We start from the raw sequence: 24185 nt of genomic DNA on the forward strand, positions 1-24185 counted from the left end.
GGACAGCTGTGAGTCTGGCGGTGGCCAGCATGGGGCACTGCAGGGCTGGGTTTTGCACCAGGGGCTCCCTCAGAAGCTGTGGGAACCGCAGGCACCAGGCCTGGGGATGGAGATGGAATGTGGCCTGCCAGGCTTGTACCATGCTGCAGTAGAAGGCTAGAAGCAACACCCGGTTCAGGAGCATGAAGTTCAGCAGGAAGAGCTCCTGGTCGAAGCTGAGTGCCCCCACTCGCTGCAGGAACTGGCACGCCAGTTGTTGCCAAGGCAGGTGCTTCTCACCATAGAGGAGTTGCTGAAAGGCTTGCAGGCAGAAGGTGGCCACCTTGCTCACCAGGTTGACTAGGCTCTGGCCCCCCTTGGTGACAGGTAGGTAAAGGATGGCCCGTGGGAGTCACTGGTGCCCATGCCAGAACAAATCTACCAGGAGGTGCTAGAGTCTCTCAAGTAGGTCCAGTGGTGGGTTAAGTATAGGTACACCAGTGCCATAGGGTCGCCACCACCAGGTTGCTGGTGATGAGGACCTATCTACGGTAGGAGAGGATGGGTAGGTGCCAGTGTCACCAATGCAGGCGGGCCTCCAACCCCTCCTCAAGGCCATCCCAGCTGTGCACCATTTAGGTCAGCAACCCCAGAAACGTGACCAGGACCTTGAGGCTCTCACGGTGCCAGGTGAGGCCCCTTAGCAAAGCCAAGGGGCAGGGGTGGGGGATCATGCTGGTCCTCATGCTGAGCAGCAGGGTATCACTGTTGGCCCAATTGATATGGGCCAAGGAGGCATGCTCATAGGCTTGCTGGCAGTCCAGCAGGGCCCACACATCTTCCTGGGTGTTGAGGAAGATAGTCATGGCACCCGCATATGCTGACAGCGAGAGCAGAGGGCCAATGGATGGGCCAATGGCCATTGGCAGGGCCACGCTGCTCAGGTGGCACTACAGCACATGCAGCAGCAGCTCAATGGTCAGGGCATACAGCATGCCCTGCAAGGGGCAGCTCTTACAGATGCCCCTGAGCACAGGGAGTGGGGCACAGAGCATGCTGTTCACCTTGAGCAGGCTGGAGGTGTCTTGGTACAAGACCTGGAGGGCCTCAGTGAAGAATGGCCCAAAGCCAAAGGTCTCCAGGGTCTGGAACAGGTAGGTGTGGCCCACCTGGTCGAAGGCCTTTCCCTGGTCTGGAAAGATAAGGCTAATGTCCAGGCCGAAGAGTTCACTGGCTGTCAGTAGATCACACAGCAGAAATGGGTTGTCTTGGATGGTTCTGCCCAGCATGGAGTAGCTCTGCTGCTGCCCAGCAGTGGAGGCCATGATGGTGCAGAGGTGGGTCACCAGCACCTTGGTCAGAATCTTGTAGTATGCACATAGCAGGGAGACCAGCTACCAGTTCTTAATGAAGCCAAGGTCTCCCTTCTTGGTCAGCAGGGTGAGCACTGCTCTGCAGCGATCTAGTCAGCAAAGCTCTCTCAGAAAACACGCAGGAGGCGTGGGCCTAGGAGAGGACAGAAGGTCTTGTTGAAGTTGGTGGTAACCACTGATGCCTAGGGCTTTGCCAGAGGCAAGGCCAGCCCTGGTGGCTCCCAGATCCTACAGAGATAGTTCCTGTTTGAGCTCGCCAGCCTCCAGGGCACAGAGACATGGCAGGTCCTTGTGGAGTCCCCACATGGCCTTGGGGTAGGACAGCTTGGCTGCAAACAGGCTGCAACAGAAGGTGACGGTGTGCTCATGCACTTTGCCTCGGTCCACGATTACCCAGTCCTCAGGGGTCTCGAGGTGATCTAAGGCTTTGCTCACTGCCCGCTGCTGCTCCAGGTTGAAGAAATGGGTTGGGGCATCAGTTTCTGCCAGCTCTTGGCAGTGGGCATGGATACTTGCTCCATGGGCTGCACTCTCTGCCAAGTCATGCAGGCATTTCCTGTGGAAGCAGAGGCTCTCACACAGCACTGCTTCGCTGCCAGCAGGGCAACCTCTTGCTCTGCCACATCTTCCTCTAGCTCTCAGATACAGTGGATCAGTTCATTCATGGCCAGATGGCAAAAAGCCTGGATCTGTACCTTGTCCATGTCCCACCACAGCTTCCAGGAGGAGTAGCTTGGTCTTGCGACCTCTCCAGGGAAGACTGCAGCTTGTGGGCTAAAGGCAGGTGAGGCTCAGGCCCTGTACAGTTGAGTGAGGCATCAATGGTGCAGTTAAAGTTTCTACCTATGAGGAACAGGTCATTGTCCTCACTAGCATTGTGCTGGAGGGTGGCCAAGATCTCAAAGAAAACGACCCTCTCTTGGCCATCAGTGAGCACACAGACACTGACAAGTAGCAGGTGTTGTTGCACTAGGGCAACGCGAATAGCAGGCAGCCAGGGATGACCTCCCGCACCACCACCGTGTCAAGCTGAGGTTGATGCCATGGCTCAGGAACAAGTGGCCTTGCCAGGCAGCATAACAGGCTACCTGGCTGAGCCTGTTGGAATGTGTCTCATGGAGGAAGGTAACAGCCAGCTGCTTCTAATGCAGGAGCTCCAGGATGGCCTCCCATTTGACCGGATCTCGACAACCATTGATGTTAAAAGTGCCAGTGGCTTCCATGGGTGTGGGTATGGGAGAGGAAGAGTGAGGCAAGGAGTGGGTGGAAGAGCGAGCACCTAAGACCAGAGCAAGATAGCAAAGACAGGTCGGGGAAGACCTATCATGCCCTACTCCACACCAGGGACCCTTCCAGGCCCCACTTACCTCTCACCCACTGTGCAAGCTTCTCCAGATAATAAGCCATCTGCTGGGTACCTAAATCTTGCTGCATAAGTTTGGCCGCAGGTCTGGCAGCCTTGACAAATAGCTTAAGGTTTGTGCACCATGGGGTGATGTGCTCTGCTATATTCTTCTGTCCTTTGGTTTGCTTCAGAAAGGTCAGGAGACCCCCATAGTTGGGGGCAACCTAGGGGGGTCTGCCAATGTGGGCTGGATGTTTCCAACAGAAGAATGTCAAGGCTGCACCCTCGGTGGGAGCTTGCCTGAAAACACAGTGTCTATGCCCTTGATGTCCAGGCACAGCAGCCTCTTCTCATTGTTCAGGTCGAGGACCAGCTACAGGACAGCAATTTCCACCTTCTTGGGGGGAAGAGAGGTCATCCTGCTCTCAAGGTCACTTGTGACACTCAGAAAGCTGGACCTCCATCTCACTAGCTTCTTCATCCAACCTGATAGGCTGGGACGTGACCGAGGTCAACAAACCCCTCTGCCACCCCCTGGGTCAGGGTTCCAGAAGAGAGGCATTCTGTATCACCTTCACTACCACCTGACTCTGGGAGCTGGGAGACAGGTTAGATTTCATAGATTTCATAGACATTAGGGCTGGAAGCGACCTCGGGAGATCATCGAGTCCAGCCCCCTGCCCAAAGGGCAGGAAGTCAGCTGGGGTCATAGGATCCCAGCAAGATAAGCATCCAATTTACTCTTGAAGGTGTTCAATGTAGGTGCTTGAACCACCTCCGCTGGCAGACTGTTCCAGACCTTGGGGGCTCGGACAGTAAAGAAATTCTTCCTTATGTCCAGCCTGAAACGGTCTTGCAGGAGTTTGTGACCATTCGACCTCGTCATCCCTTGGGGCGCTCTGGTGAACAGACGTTCCCACAGATCCCTGAGCCTGCGCTTTTCCAGGCTAAAGAGTCCCATGGCTCTCAGCCCGTCATTGTAAGATCTGTTTTCCTGACCTCTGATCATGCGCGTGGCTCTCCTCTGGACTCTCTCAAGCTTCTCCACATCCTTTTTGAATTGTGGAGCCCAAAACTGGACGCAGTACTCCAGCTGCGGCCTCACCAAGGCCGAGTACAAGGGGAGAATGACATCCCGGGATTTGCTCGAGAAGCATCTATGGATGCACGCCAGCATTTTGGTCGCTTTACTAGCCGCAGCATCGCATTGCAGGCTCATGTTCATCTTGTGGTCAATGATGACCCCCAAGTCTTTTTCTTCTGTAGGTGCTGGTGACCACTGCCATCGCCTCTTCCACTGCCAAGTCAGCTCTGGCCATGGCCACATGCAACGGGGTTGCCGGCAGGATAGCTGGAGTGGGTTCAGGCTCTCCAGCAGGGCACCCCACTGGCACCAGCCAAGGAAGGCCCTGGCAGGGATGGGGCATCCTGAGAGGTCCATTTCATCTTCCACTCCTTCGGAGGAGGAGGAGGAGGAGTGGTGGGCAGCCCCCCTTCATAGGGGATGGGCCAGACTGCTCCTGGCTCACCCCTCTGGGGCCAACCACTTCAGACAGGGCCATGGAGGGCTGGGAAGAGGCCTGAGGCCCGTTATCTGACAGCACCCTGGGGCCACAGTCACCAGCTGTCCCATCCGCCTTGGCTGGGGCAGCTGAGGTGGGTAGGGGGCAAGTGGAGGCATCAGCCCCTCCACCTGGTTGAGCCTTTGCACCAGGGCAGTGGGCACTGTATATGGAACAGGTGCGGGAAGAGGGCTAGGTAGTAGTCCCAGACCCTCCACTGGATGGCGCTCTCATGCTGGAGACCCCAGCCTCCTCAGATAGAACAGGGGTCAAGGGAGGTCGGGAACAGATCCTGGTCTCACTGAACAGGGCCTATGTTTCAGAAGTAGATGTGCCATCTTTTGGCACTGCTGCAGTTACCAATGTTCTGTCTGCTTTCCTAAGTGGGTACTGGGCTGCTAGGTGAGAAGAACTACCACACTGGAAACATGTGGTGTCCCCCAAGGAAAAATAAATACAAACCTCTGCCCTACGAGTTTGAGGTTCAAGGAGTGAGGCAGAGACTGGGGCCCTCCCTGAGGACCATGAAGACCTGCCTTTGAAAGGACAGGACATGCTTCAGCTTTGGGTCCTTGCTTCCAATCATCAGCTGGCGAAAGGGACTTGTAGAAAGCCTATAGGGCTCGAGTCCCCTGGCCAGCTCCCAGTTGGACAGGTGTGGGGGCATGTTGGAAAACACCAGCCTCACTGCCTGAGTGTCTAGGGGTGTTACAAGATAGCATACACCTGCAATGTCCAGGGCCCTCTGCATACACCCTATTGACTAGGGTGGGAGCGCTCAGGTAAATCACTGGGACCATGTTAACATGAGCCGCGTAACGTATGTTAGGCCATCCCAGGAGATCAGCTAGGGCACCTGCACAGACCCCGTCCCCAACATAGGGAGGGGTGTGAACCCTCAAGACATGGTTAAGGGGGAGGTTTTGAGAGGCATCCTCATGCCAGCTGCTGGGTGTGGGAGCAGCCATTCCTGCTAGGACAGGGTTAATCCCAAAAGCTAAAACTAACTAAGGGAACAAAAAACAAATTGTGTAGATAAACTACAGAGATAAGTGTCTGGGAAAGCGACCACAAAAAGCAAAAAGGGAGAAGGGTGACTGCCCGGAGGGGAGAAAGGAGGAGTGAGAAAGAGAAAGGGGAGCGGGGGAAGTGCATGGGGGTTAGGGGGAAAAAAAGAAATGAAAAAGAAAAAGAGAAAAGGGAGGGGAATAAGAGCACCCCTCAAAAGGCAAAGGATAAAATAAGATAACTCTCCATGGCAGATAAGCAAAAAAGAAAGAAAGAAAGAGAAACAGTAAGAAAGAAGCTGCGAAGTAGACAAATGCAACTCGCAGATGGAGAAACCAGAATTAAAAGGGGGAGAGGACAGAGAACAGGAAAAAAGATAAACTTGTGAAAATGCAAGAAAAAAATCAGAAAGGGAGGTAGAGAAAGGCAAGAGACCTTTAGATAAGTGAGAGTCAGAAAAGAAAAGAGATAGGAAGCCAGGGAGTCTTATGCTCAGGATCGCCCCATGCAGCTCCAAGTGAGCCCGGTCTGAGGCATCCAAAGAGGAAGGAAGGAAGTCACACTAACAACTGAACTATAAATAAGCAAGCCCTGTCATCAAGCTAAGAACATAAAGAAAGTGAAAGATTTAATTGACTGAGGACAGCTGAAGGTGAATAACTCACTTGATCTTTATGAAAAAGTTGAGTGACTCTTCATCAGCACAACAAATTACATCAGTGGGTAAAGACTGTTATTTATTTCAATTTTAGAACAGAAATAGTAACCTCATACTTTTAGAATGCATTCATAAAGGAGAGGAATTTATTTTTAATTGGAATGCAACTTGTAATAGGTTTGGCAGAAAATGACTCCGTGAAAGTGGCAATCTTGTTTACTTAAACGCTGTGTAACAGAACATCACCCCGGAAGTAAAATTACAGAATTTGTAAAATTACCTTTAGAGTTACCACGAATAAATAATTCATACTGAATGGCACTGAAGTTTGCTGAAGATTACTGATCTGTAGCCCATAGGCTGGAAATATGACTGCCACCAGGCAGTACTGCCTGGGGTTTTGGAACTCTGTGAACAAATAGGCACCCATCACTGGAGCAACACAATCTGTCAAGCATTTACTAATAGAAACAGTAACAAACTATCTTCCTTCCCAGACAATGTGGAGTACTACTCTTTGCAACTCAGGTAGCTACATTCTGCCTAAGTCCCATTTAGACACCTATTTTCTATGGCTGAGCATAGAAATCTAATATTTAAAAGGGTTTTATTTTTAAAATGCTGTTTAAAAGTTTCTTTTACATACAATGTTTATACTGCTATTCGCATATAAATATCTTTTGGTACAAATATGAAAGAAAACACTGAATAGATTAGTTTACACTGTAGCAAATGAAGACTTCACAACTCTTTCTTAGAAGAAAGCATTGTCTTATGCAAATATTTGAAGATGCTCAGTTAAATCTAAAGGTATTGTTTACTGAACTGGAGAAGTAACTGGAAATTATGATATTCAGTCTCCGGTCCAATGTTTCCAAGAGATTTGAGGATAAGAAATCATCACTGCCTCACAGGATTGAACTGTTGCAGTATGAGAATGAAGAACAGCATGGTTAACAGTTTCTCAAGATAATGGGAGATAAAGTCAAATGATTACATGACCTTCATCCATTAAGAAACTGCTGAGTTGGAGGAAGAAGTAGGCGCAGACAGAAGTGACAATTTTCACATGGTTTGTCCATAAAGTGTGGTCTACAGCTGTGACTAAACACAAATGCATGGTTGCAGACAGCTCCATAGTTGCCTTACAGCCTATTGCTGTTTTCAGAATTGGGTGTAGGGGAGCAAAGGGAGTGGAGGGAGTTAGGTCTGGGGGGTTTTCAGCCTCTGCTGGAGAGTGGGATGGATGTACTGGAGCCCGCCCCCCCCCCCCCCAAGTATGGACAACTGGTGCCTCCTGAATCTGGGAGAGGGCACCAGCGGGGTACAGCCAGGGGGTGGGAGTCCCCCAGCGGCCAGCCAGGGACTGGTACTTCCGCTGCTGACGTGCCACAGGTGGAGCCAATTTCAGTGGGGGAGGCACTCTGTGCCCCCCTACCAGCCAGACTGTTTGTTGTCAAGGGGGGGCAACAGTGCTTTCAGGGGGGCACATTCCCCCCCGTGCTCCCTACACATTGCCTATGCCCCCAAGGTTGGGGGGGGCCTCCAATTCACCCACCCTCCAGTGCTGGCAGGGGAACTCCTAGAACAAGCTCCATCTGCTCTCTTTCCCCCTCTTCCCCATGGTGAAAACTTTGCAGCCATGTAGGGAAGAGGGGCCATTGCTAGGGGAAACCAGCTATAGGCTGACAGCCAGCAGCCAGATTCTCCCCCTGATCCCCTACCCCGGAACTAACAGTGAACTTCTGTTTGGTCCAGGAGATCGTGGCAACTCAGAACATGTCCTGCAAAGCATTCTCACTTACAGCGGGGAACTCCACTTCTCTCTGTACCCACGCACTATGGTACAAAACAGCACAATCCTGCCCAGCGGCCCCGATCCAGCAAAGCATGAGCAATTGCTTAACGTTAAGTAATGATTCATTTCAATGATGTCAAAAGGAACTGCACAATTATGTTAAAGAACTGCATCTAAAGTGAATTAAATAGATGCAGAAGATATAGTAATCTTTGACTCATTTTAAGGGGGGAAAACGTACTTACCGTTGTTATTAACGTAAAGTGATAGTAAAGACAGAATAGTTAAATATGTTATCTCCCAAATCTTGCTTGTAAATTAAAAATATTTAGCACTTAGCCAGGCAAAAATGCTTCATTGATTTAGCAAGTATCATTAAAAACTGGGAATCTTATCTTAAAAAGCCCTTTCTAAAAAATCTCTCTATAATAATTGTTAAAGCAAAATTATTAGCTCCCACTTAATACTTTCATAGATAGATAGTAAAACTTGCCAGATCCTTTTCACAGCTTTGTTTTGTTTTTCTGCAGTTTAATTTTTGCAAGACAAGGATTAACACTATTAATTCCACACTGCAAAAGCATACTGTACTATCATAGATTGGGTTTTAGGACTGTACTAAAGAGGGAGATTATAAGAATGCTGTCAACAAATATTTTAAACTTTACAACTGAAAATGGGTCAAGAATTATCCAAAAGGCCTGATCCTTCAGCATTAAGAGCCACAGTAAATTTCTCTTGGAAATATTTTAGCACAGGTGTGGCCAAACTGTGGCGCACATACCACAAGTGGCATGCGAAGCTTCTGTGTGCACCCAGAGGAAGATCAGGAACAGGACAGGCAGGGAGACAGGGCAGGGAGCAGAAAGAGCAGCAACTTGGCAGGGAACAGAAAGCACAGTAACAGATCAGGAAGGAGAAGGGGATCAGAGTGGTATTTGCAGAGGATATGGTGCTAAATTGTGGCATGCCTGCCAAAAAGGTGGTCCCCACTGGTTTAGCACATCCCATCACTTATTTTTAAAATGAAATTTTCAAAAGCTCTGTGCCTATAAATAGACGCAATCTCTGAATGTGTAGTTTATATCACAATAAGATTTCACATCTGTGTTTACGTGCTCCAGTAGCTGAGCTAATGTCAAGGGCACTTCTGTGGAAAATTATTGCATTGATAAACTGCTTGATGGAACTTAATATTAAAGGCTCTCCCCCTTTACCACAATTCTGTTAAATATGATTCACTACCTTGTGATTTAATGTTATATTGCAATAAAAGAAGACTAGAAATTCAGAAAACAGATAGACTAAACTAATATAGTAAAGCCTAACAACACTGCAACATGAGAAGTATCCAAGAACTACTGTTAACATTTTTTTAATATTAGTATTTTTTTAATATTAATATTGCATTCACTAACATCAAGATTTCCTACTTTGTATTGAAGTACAGCATTAGCAGGATTGACATTTCCAGAAACCATTTCCTGCAGAAAGGAATCATTTTAAATTTAGGGATAATTAGCAAAGATAATCTGTGAAAAAAATAAGGTTTGGTTCTAAATTAATTTAAAATGTTGACCCACTGTTTTATTTAGTCTTGGTCAGCTGCCTAGTTACTCAGCTTGACTTTAGGCAGAAAGGTTTACAAAGGTATCAAGAGAATAAGCTGCCATTTTTATCTAGCGTTCACATTTTTCAAGACCTTTTCCAAGCTGATGACTTTTTGTAAACAGCAGTGAAATTGTTCCCTATAAATATAGTACAGGAATTAGCTCTGACCTAGAGTTCCACATTTTTGGTGCTAGCTGAGATGTGCTTACTTGGCATATGGTGAGAAATGGAGATATAGTCTTTCTTGACAGTTTTGGAAAGTCTCCAAATAGCTGCAATCTTTAGGTCTTGGAAATAGTAGACTGAAAAGGAAAAAAGCTAAGGCCGAATTCTTTAATCAGGCAGATGATTAACTTAACCGTTAGCTTCCATGGGACTGTTCACAAGTTTAGAGGTAAGCATTAGGGGTGTGCGAAGTGGGCCCTATTTGATTTGGATTTGGCCTGAATCAGGGACAGTGATTTGATTCAGTGATTTGGATCACTGTCCCTGATTCGATTTGGCTGAATGTGAATCTGAAGAGTTGATGCTGATTCAGAGAATCAGTGATTTGTACACAGACACAGCTATACAAGTTTTTTTGCATCCTTTGAGGTAGCAGCGTGGCTTGTGATCGCTGTGATGCTGCTCAGTGGTGAACCCGGTCCACTTTCGGGTCTGCCAGGGAGCGTGTTGCCCCCCACCCCACCCGCTGGCTTGGCAATCAGCTGTGGGGGGACCCAGACCCAGGAGACACCAGTCACAGGAGCCCCCCAGCATGCTCCCCAATGGACCCAGAAGTGGGCTGGAAGGGGCCCCCTGTGCTTCTGTGGGACTCTGCATGCACCCCAGCATCGCCGCGCTCATGAGCCCCTGCTACCTACACGTATATAGAAAAAACTTTTAAAGGTGTCCAAATCTCTCCAAATTGATTTGGAGGGTTCTGATTTTATTCAGATTTGGAGATTTGGCCACTAAATTGGGCCGAATCGAATCAGGGACCGAAGCGTCGCACAGCCCTAGTAAGCATATGCCACAGGTCTTGGTCCTCAAGGTATGTTCAACAGTTGTCAATTCAGATAGGTATCATTATGACAACATGCAGCTGTCCTCAGAACTGTATATACTGCATATATTATAAATGCTGCTATGCTTTGTAGCAGGACAGAAAAATGTTAATTGATAACATAATGACTGGATCAAAATTTTTTCTCAATCACTCAGTACTGCATTCAAATAATAAAGAAGACAAAACAAACAAACAAAAGTAAACAACAATATTTATGCATGAATTAAGAGGTTTTTAAACACCTAATGGACAATTGGACCCAACTCCCATTGAGCTTCAATGGGTATTCAGCACCTAACTGTTATTTGTGCTTTTGGATTGCTCTTCTGAAAACCTTCAATCATTAATGAATTCAGCTGCAGTGCTCAGTTGTGGGGGGGACCTCTGAATGATTTCAACTATGAAAAAAGATATATAATAAGCTCCTTTTCACATTCATTTTAATTGGAATTAACAGGGATAACAAGAATTTTATCTCATCCATAAAAAGCTTGAATACTGGAATAAAAGCTAACAGTATTTTTATACCAATTAATACTAGCTAAAGGAACATGTATTATTAGGGAAAACTGAGACTATACATTCTTTAAGCAAGGTTTACCTCATTAAATGAAGAGATCTTTCCACTTTCAGCCTTGAGTCAAAATATAATAGTGCTTTGAAAGCTATGATTATTTGGATATGAGACCGGTTGTGATGTTTCACAAGACTGTAAAACCAATCATAGCAAAAGGAAGAATTTAAAAAAAGTTTTTAACATACACATAACTAAGGGGCAGGAAATTATTTGAGCCTGAGGGCCACATAGGCAGTTCTAGGGATCTGCTGCAGGCTGGCCAGTACCATTCCCCTGCCCCTTCGCAACTGCCTGGAGCCCGCATGCCCTACCACTCGTCCCTGTCATTGCCAACAGTGCACAGCCCCAGCCCTTACCTCAGCCCACACTGTGCCTACACTGGACTCTCCCCAGCTGAAGCAGACCAGCTGGAAACTGCATGCACAGATCTAACCCTGGCCCACCCCATGACTGCTCCAGACTGCCCAACCATGCTGAGCTGCTGCTGCTTGGCATGGGGGAAAGTGGTCTCACTGCTGCCAGGTCCTTTTGCTTCAGCTGCCTGGAGCCCATACCAGGCTGTCCTGCAGCTCCTCTCCATTGCCATCACTGGCACCTCCACACCACCCAGTGGGGCAGCAGTAGCAGTACACAAGAGTTGCAGGGCAGCCCAGGCATGGGATCTAGGCAGCTGCAGCAAGAACAGCCTGGGAACGAGGCCACTTTTCCCCAACACCGAGCAGCAGCTTCTGCCCAGCCACTGCTGTCCCTGCTGCCACTGCTCAGTATAAGTAGGTGAGCCTGGAGCAGGCACAGAGTGGGTCAGGGTTTGGGCTGTATGCATGGGTTCCAGATGGTCCGGAGCCAGTCCACTCTGCCAGGCCAAGTCTGCGCACGGCGAGGGGCAGACCGGGGCGGGGCTGTGTGCATGGGTTACTGCCAGTACCATGGGGCTGGGGCCAGCAGCGGCAGCAACTGAAAAGAACCACTACCACCTGGGCTGCCTAGAAAGTCAACCCAGTTGTACAGCCACCCCAGCCCCACTCATGCGCAAGGGGCAGCAGGATGAGCTATGACCCAGATGGTGCCTGGGCTGGGTGGGATCAAGGGACCCACTGCAGGCCAGACAAAGTCCCTTTGTGGGCTGGGTCTGGCCTGCAGGTTGTATTTTGCCCATGCCTGACGCAACTGATTCCAACTGGATTTCTAAAACCTTCTTTACACAGGATGTATATCAGATTTTTCTAAATATGAACACAACATGTAACCTGTATTAAGAACATTTTCCCCACTCTTGAGATGGATATTACTGCACTATTTCCAAGATAGATAGGGATCATAGGGAATTTTTGATGACACAATTTGCAATTTTGATTGGTGCAATTATGAAAACTGAAATTAAACTGGATAGACTATAGTTATTTATTACATCTCTTAATCACTTTATATTTGTAAACTCATTCCACCAAATATTGGCATGTTTCTCTCACTTCTATTTTTCCATTTTTCTCTGACCATCTGATTAATGGAGAATACCTAAGGTTTACTTTTTTTTTTTGAGTAAAAGACTGACATATATTAATGACACAAGTTTCATGCCTATGTGACTCTGAATTCCATATTCTGTCTACCTTCTTGGGACACATGCATCTACAGTTTATAATCAAGATGTATTATTTCTGCCATATTCCCTGAACTCATTGATCTGGCAACTTTCTCAAAAGTGATTAAATGTGATTTCCAGACAAACTTAAAGCAAAGCACTAAAGATGAGCTACTTTCACAGCTTTGATGTTTTGGAGGTAAAATTCATAATTTACCCAACACTTTCATATATTCAGAAGACAAAAGTTCCACCTCAGACATCTGTGTTGTAGTAGTGTCCAAAAATAAGTTGCAGATTGGCTGCCCAGTGCAGTAAGAAATAACTTGCCATTTCACTATTTATAATTACAACATGTTATGATCATGCTATGATCATCTGCAGAATAAAATCTTCTCTCAGTAAGACCAGATACATACAGTTTGATAGACCAATGGGGCAGTCATTTTGGGTAGCTGTTCAAAAGATTCTGGTACTAATTTAGCTCGCTTTTCCATATGGAGCAGAAACAATGATTTCAGCAGTGACAACTTTTGTTTTTTGGAGAGAAAAGAATTTTTTTTGTTTGTGAGAAGGGTAGGAACCAAAAATAACAAACTTATTTTGGTGTCGATAGAGTCCGGTAATCAACTTTTACTTTCTACAGTTAGAATCAGTGGTGATTCTCATATTACTCCTTATTAACACTGGTTAATATATTTTTTGTGCTAATCACAAAGCAAATAGAGCAAACTCTAAAATATAATTATGGAAAAGTGTTCATAATTATCTTGTAACTCATGAGAGGTAAAGTGGAGCCACAAATCAGTTATGCATTGTCATCCCTAACGAGGGAAAATAGATTTTTTATTTCACAATCCACAGGCTGCATGCTAATTTCATATATACTCTTGTATGCATTCATATTTATTAATGTACACTGTACTCTCAACTATTTAAAATGACTAATAAAAGGGTTTTTCTGGTTCATTTTACTAGAAGCTACTGGGAAGAGTGTTGTCACAGAACTATGGTAGAGAGACAGCTAATGAAATATGTTTCAGTCAGATTAAAGTGTTTTCAATGCAGAAAACTACAGTGAAACTGTATTGTAATTCAGATTCTCCTTGACTCGCTGGTTGATTATAAAGATTTAGGGCTTCTGGGAACTGCATAGTTGCATTAATATATTTCACTTATTCACAAATGTATTATATATTCATTCACTGTAAATCCCAGGCCCTTTATGAAGGCTTTGTTAGTGAAGAAAGTAGATCTGGCCACCAGAAGATCTGTGACATAGGGAGAGGGAAATCACATAATGGTTCCATGCTATTCTTTCTCTGCTACTTATGGAATGGGGGTCTGGCTCCCAGCTGTGCTCTGAATCATTTGGGTTGCTTCCATAGACCTGCGGAGCTGTGAGTGGATGAGTGTGTGTAAAGGAAATCCTGGAACTCCTCTAACTTACATCAAAGTTCATATTGCCCCCCTGACTGGCTTCACCATAAAGGATTCACTGAGCACATCTACATGTTCATTAATGTGCTTTTGCTACTGCACAGTAATGAAAGTGCAATAGCAAAAGCATACCTGCATGTGCAGTAGCGAAAGCGCATGCTTTCTTAGTGATGCTTAATGTGATGCTTAGCCTATTTTTGCTGTGCATTAGCATATCAGCATGGTTTCTGATGTGGCACTCTAATGCACAGTAACATAGGCTACTGTGCATTAAAGCGCATGTGTAGATGTGCCCATCAGGGAGTACAGAAGCCACAATGACCCACTCCAACCCCTGTCTTGTACCATGAGGAAGAGTTAAAAGGAAAGATAGATTCTGCTTTGAAGAGATTAAATGAGAGACAGGGGATAAAAATGCAAGAGGGGAAGCCAGAGGCACAGCTTCAGAGGCACAGGATCAGATAAATGGGAAACTGTCAGGGATGAAAATGCAGATTCAGAAATGATCAGTGTAGAGGCTGCTGCTGAATAACTGGAAACAGATGAGGTTACTGAAGACCTGTGAAGAAGAAAAAAAAGAGGAACCAAGTGACAAAAAAGTAAGGGAGGAAAAGCAGCTGTTACAAGAAATGCTGGAGGCAAGGCCAGTCAGCTATAAAAACAACTACAAGAAAACAGAAATGCAAAGGCAAGGGGAAGGAATGGTCAATATTGTCAGAAGACAGCAGAGAGATCCAGGTATATTGGTGGTGAAAGATGATCGAGCTTTTTGAGAGAATTATCCTGGTGCATGTCCGTGAGGGGCCAGCAGGGGAGATTATGCTTAGGGGCAACCAACATGGGTTCATTAGAGGCAGGTCCTGTCAGACCAACCTGGTAGCCCTCTATGACCAGGTCACAAAATCCTTAGACGCAGGTGTTGCAGTGAATGTAGTCTTTCTGGACTTTAGGAAGGCCTTCAACACTCTCTTTCACCCCATTCTCATGAAAAAACTAAGGGACTGTGGCATTGATACCTACACTGTGGCCCTACAGATGGATCACTAGTTGGCTGGAGGGCTGCACCCAGAGGGTGGTCGTGGATGGGTCTGATTCGATCTGGAGGTATGTGGGCAGTGGGGTTCTCCAGGGCTTGGTCCTTGGGCCCACACTGTTCAGCATCTTCATCAGTGACTTGGACAAGGGGGTAAAAAGCACCCTGTTCAAATTCACAGATGACACTAAGATGTGGGGAGAAGTGGGCACGCTAGAAGGGAGGAATAGTCTGCAATCGGCCCTAGACAGGTTACAGGGGTGGGCGGATGAGAATAGGATGAGATTCAACACTGACAAATGAAAGGTGATGCACCTGGGGAGGAAGAACTAGCAGCATACCTACAGGTTGGGGAACTCCCTTCTTGTCAGTCCAGAGGCAGAAAAGGATCTTGGAGTCATTATTGATGCCAAAATGAACATGGGCCAACAGTGTGGAGACGCAGTCAGGAAGGCCAACTGCACCTCAAGCAGGTCCAAGGAGGCGATCCTCCCCCTCTATGTGACACAGGTCAGGCCGCAGTTGGAGTATTGTGTCCAGTTCTGAGCACTGCACTTCAGGAGGGATGTGGACAGCATGGAGAGGGTCCAGAGGAGGGCCACTCGCATGATCAGGGGACAGCAGGGCAGGCCCTACTAGGAGAGGCTACGGGACCTGAACCTGTTCAACCTCCACAAGAGAAGGTCGAGGGGGGATCTAGTGGTTGTTTACAAACTGGTCAGAGGGGACCAGCAGGCATTGGGGGAGTCCCTGTTCCCCCGAGCACTGCCAGGAGTGACAAGAAATAATGGGCACAAGCTGGCAGAGAGTAGATTCAGGCTAGACATCAGGAGGCGCTACTTCACTGTCAGGGTGGCTAGGATCTGGAACCAACTTCCAAGGGAAGTTGTGCTGGCTCCTACCCTGGGCTGGAATGACAAAGGACTTAAACCCAAAATCCACTATCATGGCCTAGTTTCCCAAATACTTAAAAATATAAAACAAAACCAATCCCATTGACACTGTTACTGTGGAAGGCAGAAGGAACTGATGATTTAAGAACTACTAGTTTACTTTATGGGATTGTAATGGTATAAATACTTAGAAAGACACTCAGATATATGGAATAGCAGAGGGGAATTAAAAAAAAAACGCTTTGTAGAAGGCCTTCAGATTTTAGCATGTCTTCCATTCTGAATCTCTAAGGCAGTATGTTTTCCTTTAATAAACTTTATTTTCAGACTTTCTTCCCTATGTTTTTCATTTTATCAAGGAAAAAATGTTTTTATGTGAGTAAAATGATTGACTGTTAAATTTGCAATAATGGCCAGAAACACACTGCCCTGTGACTGTAGATGTGGCCAAGATAGGACTAGAGTAATGACTGAAATAATTTGGAAAGGGTAAAAGGTGCTAGAATTCCTGCCTGACACTAATAAATAAGATTGATGCTGTGCTCAGAGAGTACTACAGGCTTTAGAAGTACAAAATGACCGGGGTAACTGAGCCTTGCTAGTGGGAGCAGAGGAAACAATTCTATTTTAACTATAAATTATCATCTAGTTAAGGAACTTTGAAATAGGATGAGATTAAAGTTTGAACTCACAACATTTACTAAAAAGACCATTCCTTTCATTTATTATCTAGCCTATTACCAAGGATTATAACAATTTTTCCACATAAATGAATGGAACTCACAGTGAAAAATTAAACTGGGTCCAATGCTGAAGAATAATAAGATAGGCAGCATTTGCATTTTGTGAATATTTGTGTAAGGTTATTTTGGGCAAAATTATAATACACAATGGCTTCAAGAGGATTTAAATTAAATTCTGATGATCCTTTCATAATAAACATTTTGGAGAAAAAAATTATCCAGTTCAGAGCTTTATTTAGTTAGTGGTTAAATACATGCATTGTAAACAGATTTTGTAGTGTAAACTGTCTGGGTTTTTATGAGAATGCTCATATTTATGGGATGCAATTATAAGCCAAAATGCAAAGTCTAAAAATTTTGTTGTACAAAAGACCATCAAATGATAGTCCAAAAAAAGTTGTAAACTTCTGAAAGCGCTCATGTTTTTGTCTGACCACACATCTTTTTGATATTTCTAAGCAATTATCTAGTGTGCAATTTAAAACTCAGTTTGCAAAGATTTTTATGTGGACATTGAAAATATTTGGTTTTGTGCAGGCCAGTACACCCAGAACTGGTATTGTTATAGAGGGGATGTATGGTGTGTATATATATACACATGCGCAGTATATGTGGTACTTACGTATGTGGGTATATATAAGTAGATTTGCTTAGACGTAAAATGAACAGAGTTCAGAGAGAATGTATTCAGAGGAACACAATGCGAGACATTCTCACAGTATCATCTTATTAGTTGCAAACAAGAACAATTTGGTGGGCGGGCATGAAGGCTACTCAGGGCACTGCATCACACCCTGTCCCATGCAGGCTTGGCTGCTGGTGGCCACAGTTCCAGGACTGCACAGCACCAACAGAAAGCTGGGGGAGGGGGCGGAGGGCAGGGAGGGAAGGTGGAAGAATCTGGATGCTGCAAGCCTGGCCTGGCGCTGGCTGTGGCAAAGTGGAGCAGCATGTGATGCAGCCTTCTCTCTTCAAGCTCCTGGGCTGGATAGGATCAACTGGCATCTCCCTGACTCTTGTACCCAACCTTCAGTAGCTCACCAAACTAGCTAATTGGCTCTGCAGCCCAAATAATCGCCCATACCTGGTCTAGGATGAAATTCCAGAGATTAAAACTGCTTTGATTCCACTCCACAGCATCACTTTCCTGCACCACTTGCTCCTCCCCTTTTCATATAAGCTTATTATTTATTCATACTTTGAGTCTTCCCTGAACCAGGTTGCACAAGCAGGAACAGCCACAGTAATGCAGTACTCCACAGAGGATAATCTATTATGTTTCTCAGGAAAGTAGAGTATTGCACTGACTATACTGCTCCCAGTACTTAAGCTAACTAAGGCAGCACTAGCTCAGTTATCTCTGCGTGACATTGTTTTTTGCTGTGTAGACATTTAGCCACAACTGTCACTGCAAGTGCTGCTTACCACCATTAGAGGTCAGCATTTTATATCTACCATTTGTTGTCACAGCTGAAAGATAACCAAGTGAAAGACCTTTCTTTCTCTCGAGGGGATGCAGGAGGATCAGCCATACATTTTGCATGCTGGCTGTAAGTTATTTTCTTTAAAGGCCAGAGAGCTAATGATACAGCGGTCGTGTATTACAGCAACAGATAATACAGAAACTTCTGTTGTAGTTGCCGAAGTTCACGACTCAAGTTCATTAGCACTTTGTTACTCATTTGCTCATAGAAAGCAGGAAGAGTACTCCCTGGAGCTGAGAGGCAGACAACACAAGCAGGAGCTGAACAAATATGTTGAAACTGAAGTAGCAGTTACACTTTATTAGGTCTGTCAGTAATTCTGTCACTCAGCAGGATGCATCATCAGAGCCCCGTGTAGCACAGCATCTTCTTGACAAGAAGAATCTAATTAAACCTGCCTAACAGGTATGAGATGAAAGGGGTTATAATTAGGAAACAAAATTAAATATAAAATCTAAATTTAAAATATATCATGGGGCTGATTTCCTGGAGCAAGGAGATTAGGAGTCAACCCTAGGGCAGATTTCTTGCCAACCGTGTACTAAACAGGGGACTTTCCACAAAGTGAACTGACCACTGTTAAAGTGGAGGGAACACTGTGTGTGATGATCCCTTTATCACAGAGACCAGAACTTTTATTATATCCTGTAGCAGGAAAGACATGATGGAAATATCAGTATTAGAAATACCTTAGGGGATCTTAAGACTTTCTTTTTATAACACAAAATTAATTTTCACATTGTTGACACTGTTTAGTAGTCAAGTGAATAGGGAAATCACACAGGGTTTAAAGATCATTACATGGCTTTTGCTTTCCTTTTTATGGTGATGCAAGCTGGCTCTTCATGAACAGGGAGCAGATGTAGCATGACAAAGCATTATGGAGAGGGAAGACTGCTCATGTACAACAACCACTGAAAGAGTGCCCCACTCTGGAAAGAGGAATTCTTGGCATACCACAAAAACTGTGGAAATTATTATATGCTCATGTACACACAACACTGACTAGGGGAAGGATGACACTAACTAGAAACTGAGCTACATTCCTACTTCTGCTGGGTGAAAATAGGATATAAAAGTTGAGGGAACAATGAGATTTTATATTCCATTTTTGTGCTGCCCTTTTTATCAACTCTAGCACCATGGGTAGCAGATTTAAGTTCTGTTTCTTTCCCACAATAACAAACCATATGAAAAAATCCATAAAAGGTGGTACTGCTAACATTTAGGTTTTTTTAAAATGAGCATGTTTTGGTAGAACACGATTCAAAGATATTTTAATCCTCAGGTACTTAACAGTATTTTTTCTGTAGCTCACAAAAGCCCGAATCAAACAGAATTAAAATTAAACTTCTTCTGAAATCACAGAATACCAGCAATTACCTGGTTGCAATCTAAAATTTCTTTAAATCACAGTGCTCTCTATATATAGATTGTGCATTGTTCAGTATGCTACTGAGAATTAGAAAAACACTTTGCAATAACAGAAACATTGCCCATCTCTCCAACACATTTCTTTCACATATTTCTGTCAGAAGCAAAGAGAAACAGGCTTGCACTACTTAAAGATATGAAAGGGGAAAAGAACAGCAAAAACAGCATAACCATACCTCCTCAAGTGAAGCAGCACAGCATAAAATGGAGGAAATTTAACCAATGATGGAACTACAAACATGAAGAACAGTGGTGTATAGGGTGCAACCTGATCAAGATAGTTCTCTGCTGGAAGGACAAAAATAGCAACACGGCTCAAAGCATCACTTCTGTACCAATAAATACTTGTACAATTCTGAGTAAAGGCAGGTATTATTTCATCCATCTGAAGAGTTTATAGGTGTACATTTGATGATGGGAAAGATGATGATAAAACAAAAGGTGAATAAAGCCAAAGATGAAGTAACTAATGTCATATGAATGGTATTAGGCTAGGACCTGCAGAACAGCTGAACTTCAATACTGAGATATAGAAAGAAACAAACCTGTGACCAGCTCTCTGATTTCCAGATCTGTAGTCTTGCGGAGTAACCGTACTAATGCTGGGATGCCACCACAGTTTTTCAGGGCAATTTTGTTGTCATCGTTGGCTTTCCCATACACCAAATTTCTCAACGCTCCACAGGCACTACGGTGGACTTCTGTCATTCGATGGTCCAGTAGATCCACCAGTAACTGTATTCCTCCTTGTCTTCTTATCTGAAACAGCCAAAAAGGACAATAATGGAATTAAGGAGTGAGTGGATACAGTACACATGTTATCCAGTTTAATCGACAATGGGTTAGGTGGCTTTTGTACCAGCAAAGGGCTGGATGGCACTTGCTGAGGCCTGTCCTGTACAGAAGAATTAGGAATCATCATGGGGTACTGGAACCATCATCTGACCTGATCTGCCAATATCCAGGGAGACCTGTAATCAGGACAATCAGGAAATAAGAAATAGACTCTTCCCCAAATTCAGGGCAAAAGGGAAATGGACTGTGTTTGTAGGGGAGGAGGAGATGACTGCCAGCAACAGGGAACCACATTTTTTTTGGTCAAAATGTCAAACTACTTGATGAATCAAGCTGGCTAAAAATGTATGCCTTGGAGCATAAGTAATTGCTGTAGTTATTTTCGTTTTTTTCTAGGATCAGGAAAGGGAAGAACAATGCCTGAAGAAAAAATAGGATGCCTGGAAAACCATAAACTTTTGAAAATGGGCCATAGGCTCCTTAGAAAACCGGGTTCTATGTTATATAGCAGCCAAAAATGAGAAAAATCAACCACTAATGTACCCATCTCTTCTAAAATATAAATCTATCATTTCCTTTGCATGCCCTTGTGACAAGGTGTTTAGCAGAATTTCCAGATTCACTGTAATCTGACAGGCAATGCCATAAGTTGTTCTAGCTGTCTTTGAACTTGCAACCTCTAGAATATCAACCATAAGCCTTAGTGCCTGTGCCACCCCAGCTTCAATACCCTTACTTACTTATCTGAGAAAACTAATCAGATGTAGGCATATAACTATACTCTTAGGGGCATTTTTACATATACAAGCGCCTTGCATTTTGACGCTTGCAGTTGTATAAGCAGTGAAATGCACATCAGTGCTGAGAAAATGGTAGTGGCACACTTTTGAACTAAAACGCATCAGAGTTGCTTTAGTTTAAAAGTGCACAACCACCATTTTATGTGCAGTGATGCGCATTTTACCACTTATAGAAATGCATGCGGTGCAGTGCAGTTCACCACAGCTCATGCGTGGAAGCAGCAGAACTCAGTCATGTCGTGAGACAGAAAAGTATGTGTATAAATACCAGCATACTAAAATAGACAGAACAATAGAATAACTAAAAAAATTAAAACCAGCCTAGTTATATGAGCTATTTGCAGACATGGAAAAAAAAAAAAACTTCAGTGTTTTAATTTAAGCTCTGCTCACTCCCACACTGAGTTCAGCACATGCCCTGAAAAGGCAGTGTGTTAGCTGGACCCAGTTTGCCCAACACCTGTATTGATCCAGCGCTTCAGCAGGGATTTTAGGCATTTTTATCTAATAGCTGATTAAAGCCCCAGTGAAGCACCTGATTTATACAGATGCTGTGCAGTTGGGTTGAACTAATGTGCCACCTCTTCCGGTAAAACAGTGTTTTATTTTTTTGTGTGCGTCTGTCAGCGCCATTATTTATTGTGGTTTCTCAGCATGCGTATCTACACATGCAGTTAATGCAATTTGCCTTAACTAATTTACTGTGCAGTAAGCACCTGTACATGTAGACAGTGGCACTTTATTGTCATTGTACTGTATTGCAGTACATTGGTCTACTGCGCAGTAAAGTGTTTCTTGTAGACACGGCCAGTGGATACAAATTTGAAGCTAAACCAAAAATTGTTTACAGATGTGTGCCAGTTTTATGGTTGCTGTGAAAATAGGTATAGCTTAATAAGAAAATATGTGCAATCCTGTTTTAAAGGACCAATTTATTTCATTTCTGTTTGCTGATTTAGCAAAGCATTTAAGCGCCTGCTTAAAGTGAATCACATACTTACATATTTTGTTGAACCAGTACCTATACAGACAAAGCTTTTGTTTTACACAAAATAAGTGGGACAAAGTCAGTCCCCAGTTAAACAAATGAAAACAGTTATCTGAAGGCCATCCTGCTATAGTAACTCCGATCACTCAGAAAACCCCATACTGCAATTTCAAGGCAGTTTTTGTTATACAGTGCTACCCACTGTTTTTTTCATATTTCAGGCAGAAAGAAAAATATTGCCATGTATTCCGTTCTGTAAATTTCCTGGACTTTTAGAGATTTATTTTAATTTGTTATTGGATGCAAACTTTGTTATCATACAATATTTGTTGCATTAAACTAGTCAAGGTTTTAATTAGTTTTTGGAGGGGGTATAATCTGCTGTAGAAGCCAGTACACAGAGGTATAGTAGGGCAGCAGGGCAAGGGCAGTGTCGCGGGGCACTCCTGCGCCCCGCTCCTAAGGAGATGCCCCGGGAAGGAGAGAGGTGTAACAGGGCACCAGGGTGCCTGCTACTAGCAGGAAGAATAGGGCTGCTGAAGCACCCTGGAGCAACACAGATGGGGGTTGCTAGGGCAACCAGGCAGGTCATGTGGCCAGGAGGGGGCAGGGCCAGGCCCTTATAAACAGCTAGGCCAAAGCCTAGCTGGCAGTACCCTTCTGGATGCCACAGGAGCAGGAGCTCTGTGGCTGAGCTGAGCGGCCAGAGTTGGGGGTTGCAGCCTTACCTTACTGACCGGTTGCGATGATGCTAGGGACGAGGACACCCTGATAAGAGGTAGGGCTGAGGGGCCGAGAGGGGCTGAGAGTTGCATTACGAGCGGGTAGGCTCTTTGTTGGTTTTGTTACAGCCGTTCGGGCTTGGCTTGAGTTATGGTTAACCGGAGGACCGGGTGAGGCTGTAGGGGAGCGAGGAGGCCTCAGCGGGGCTCCCCAGCAGTTTGGGGGCTCCGGGTGCCCAGTGGGGGCACAACTGTTTGTGCCGGAGTGGCATGGAGCACGGGGTTGGACCCCGGCCCATAAGGATGGCACTTTGCCCAGTGGGGCAAAAGACCCCGGAAAGGGTCAAGGGGGCCAGGCACGGCTACGGCCACCTGAGCCCGGAGCGCGGTGAGCGCGGTACAGGCCCCAGAGAGGGCGAGGCCCCAAGAGAGGGCGCAGCGCGGTGAGCGCGGTACAGGCCCCAGAGAGGGCGAGGCCCCAAGAGAGGGCGCGGCGCTGAGAGAGCGCGGTACACAGGCCCCAAGAGAGGGCGCGGCGCTGAGAGAGCGCGGTACACAGGCCCCAAGAGAGGGCGCGGCGCTGAGAGAGCGCGGTACACAGGCCCCAAGAGAGGGCGCGGCGCTGAGAGAGCGCGGTACACAGGCCCCAAGAGAGGGCGCGGCGCTGAGAGAGCGCGGTACACAGGCCCCAAGAGAGGGCGCGGCGCTGAGAGAGCGCGGTACACAGGCCCCAAGAGAGGGCGCGGCGCTGAGAGAGCGCGGTACACAGGCCCCAAGAGAGGGCGCGGCGCTGAGAGGGCGCAGAGCAGAAACGACCCAGGAAAGGGTCAAGGGGGCCAGGCACGGCTACGGCCACCTGAGCCCCAAACGCGGGAAACCCGCAAGCGCGGAGGACGCGGCAGAGACCCCGAGTGGGGCCGCAAGCGCAGAGGGCGCGGCGGAGACCCCGAGAGGGGTGAGAGGAGCTAGGGAGACCCAAGGGCGTCAGGAATAGGCCGGTGGGTGAGAGCCCGGCCCAGGGGCGCCAGGCGGGTGACGAGCCCAGGGTGCCAGAGTGAGAGCACCTGAGGGGCAGGGGACCAGACAACGTCCCCCGGGACAGCTGCGAGGCTTGGGGCGTGCTAAAGGGGAGGTTTTGGAGGCATGCATTTGCCCATAAGGCTGGGGCGAGAGTACCCCACTTTGGAGCGGAGGTGATACCATCAAGGTGCTGTTAGGTATAAGTAGGCAGCCTCCCATTCTGAACCTCAACAGCAAAGACGTGGCGGGCGAGTAGAGGGTGTCAGACCACCCTAATTGCCACGGCGAAGGG

General features: G+C 46.1%; 1 protein-coding gene across 4 annotated transcripts in view; it reads right to left on the reverse strand.

Moving 5' to 3' along the window:
• Positions 1 to 24185, reverse strand: part of CTNND2 (catenin delta 2) — a 1187740-nt gene that overhangs the window by 225464 nt on the left and 938091 nt on the right. For all 4 annotated transcript variants that reach the window (XM_090049706.1, XM_090049708.1, XM_090049707.1 and 1 more), the window contains one exon: positions 20114 to 20327. In XM_090049706.1, the coding sequence (XP_089905832.1) occupies positions 20114 to 20327 (214 nt within the window). The remainder of the gene's footprint in view (positions 1 to 20113; positions 20328 to 24185) is intronic.

Source organism: Crocodylus siamensis, chromosome 5 (assembly GCF_052110815.1).
Source record: "Crocodylus siamensis isolate JL-2025a chromosome 5, ASM5211081v1, whole genome shotgun sequence".
In the NCBI taxonomy this organism is placed as follows: domain Eukaryota; kingdom Metazoa; phylum Chordata; order Crocodylia; family Crocodylidae; genus Crocodylus; species Crocodylus siamensis.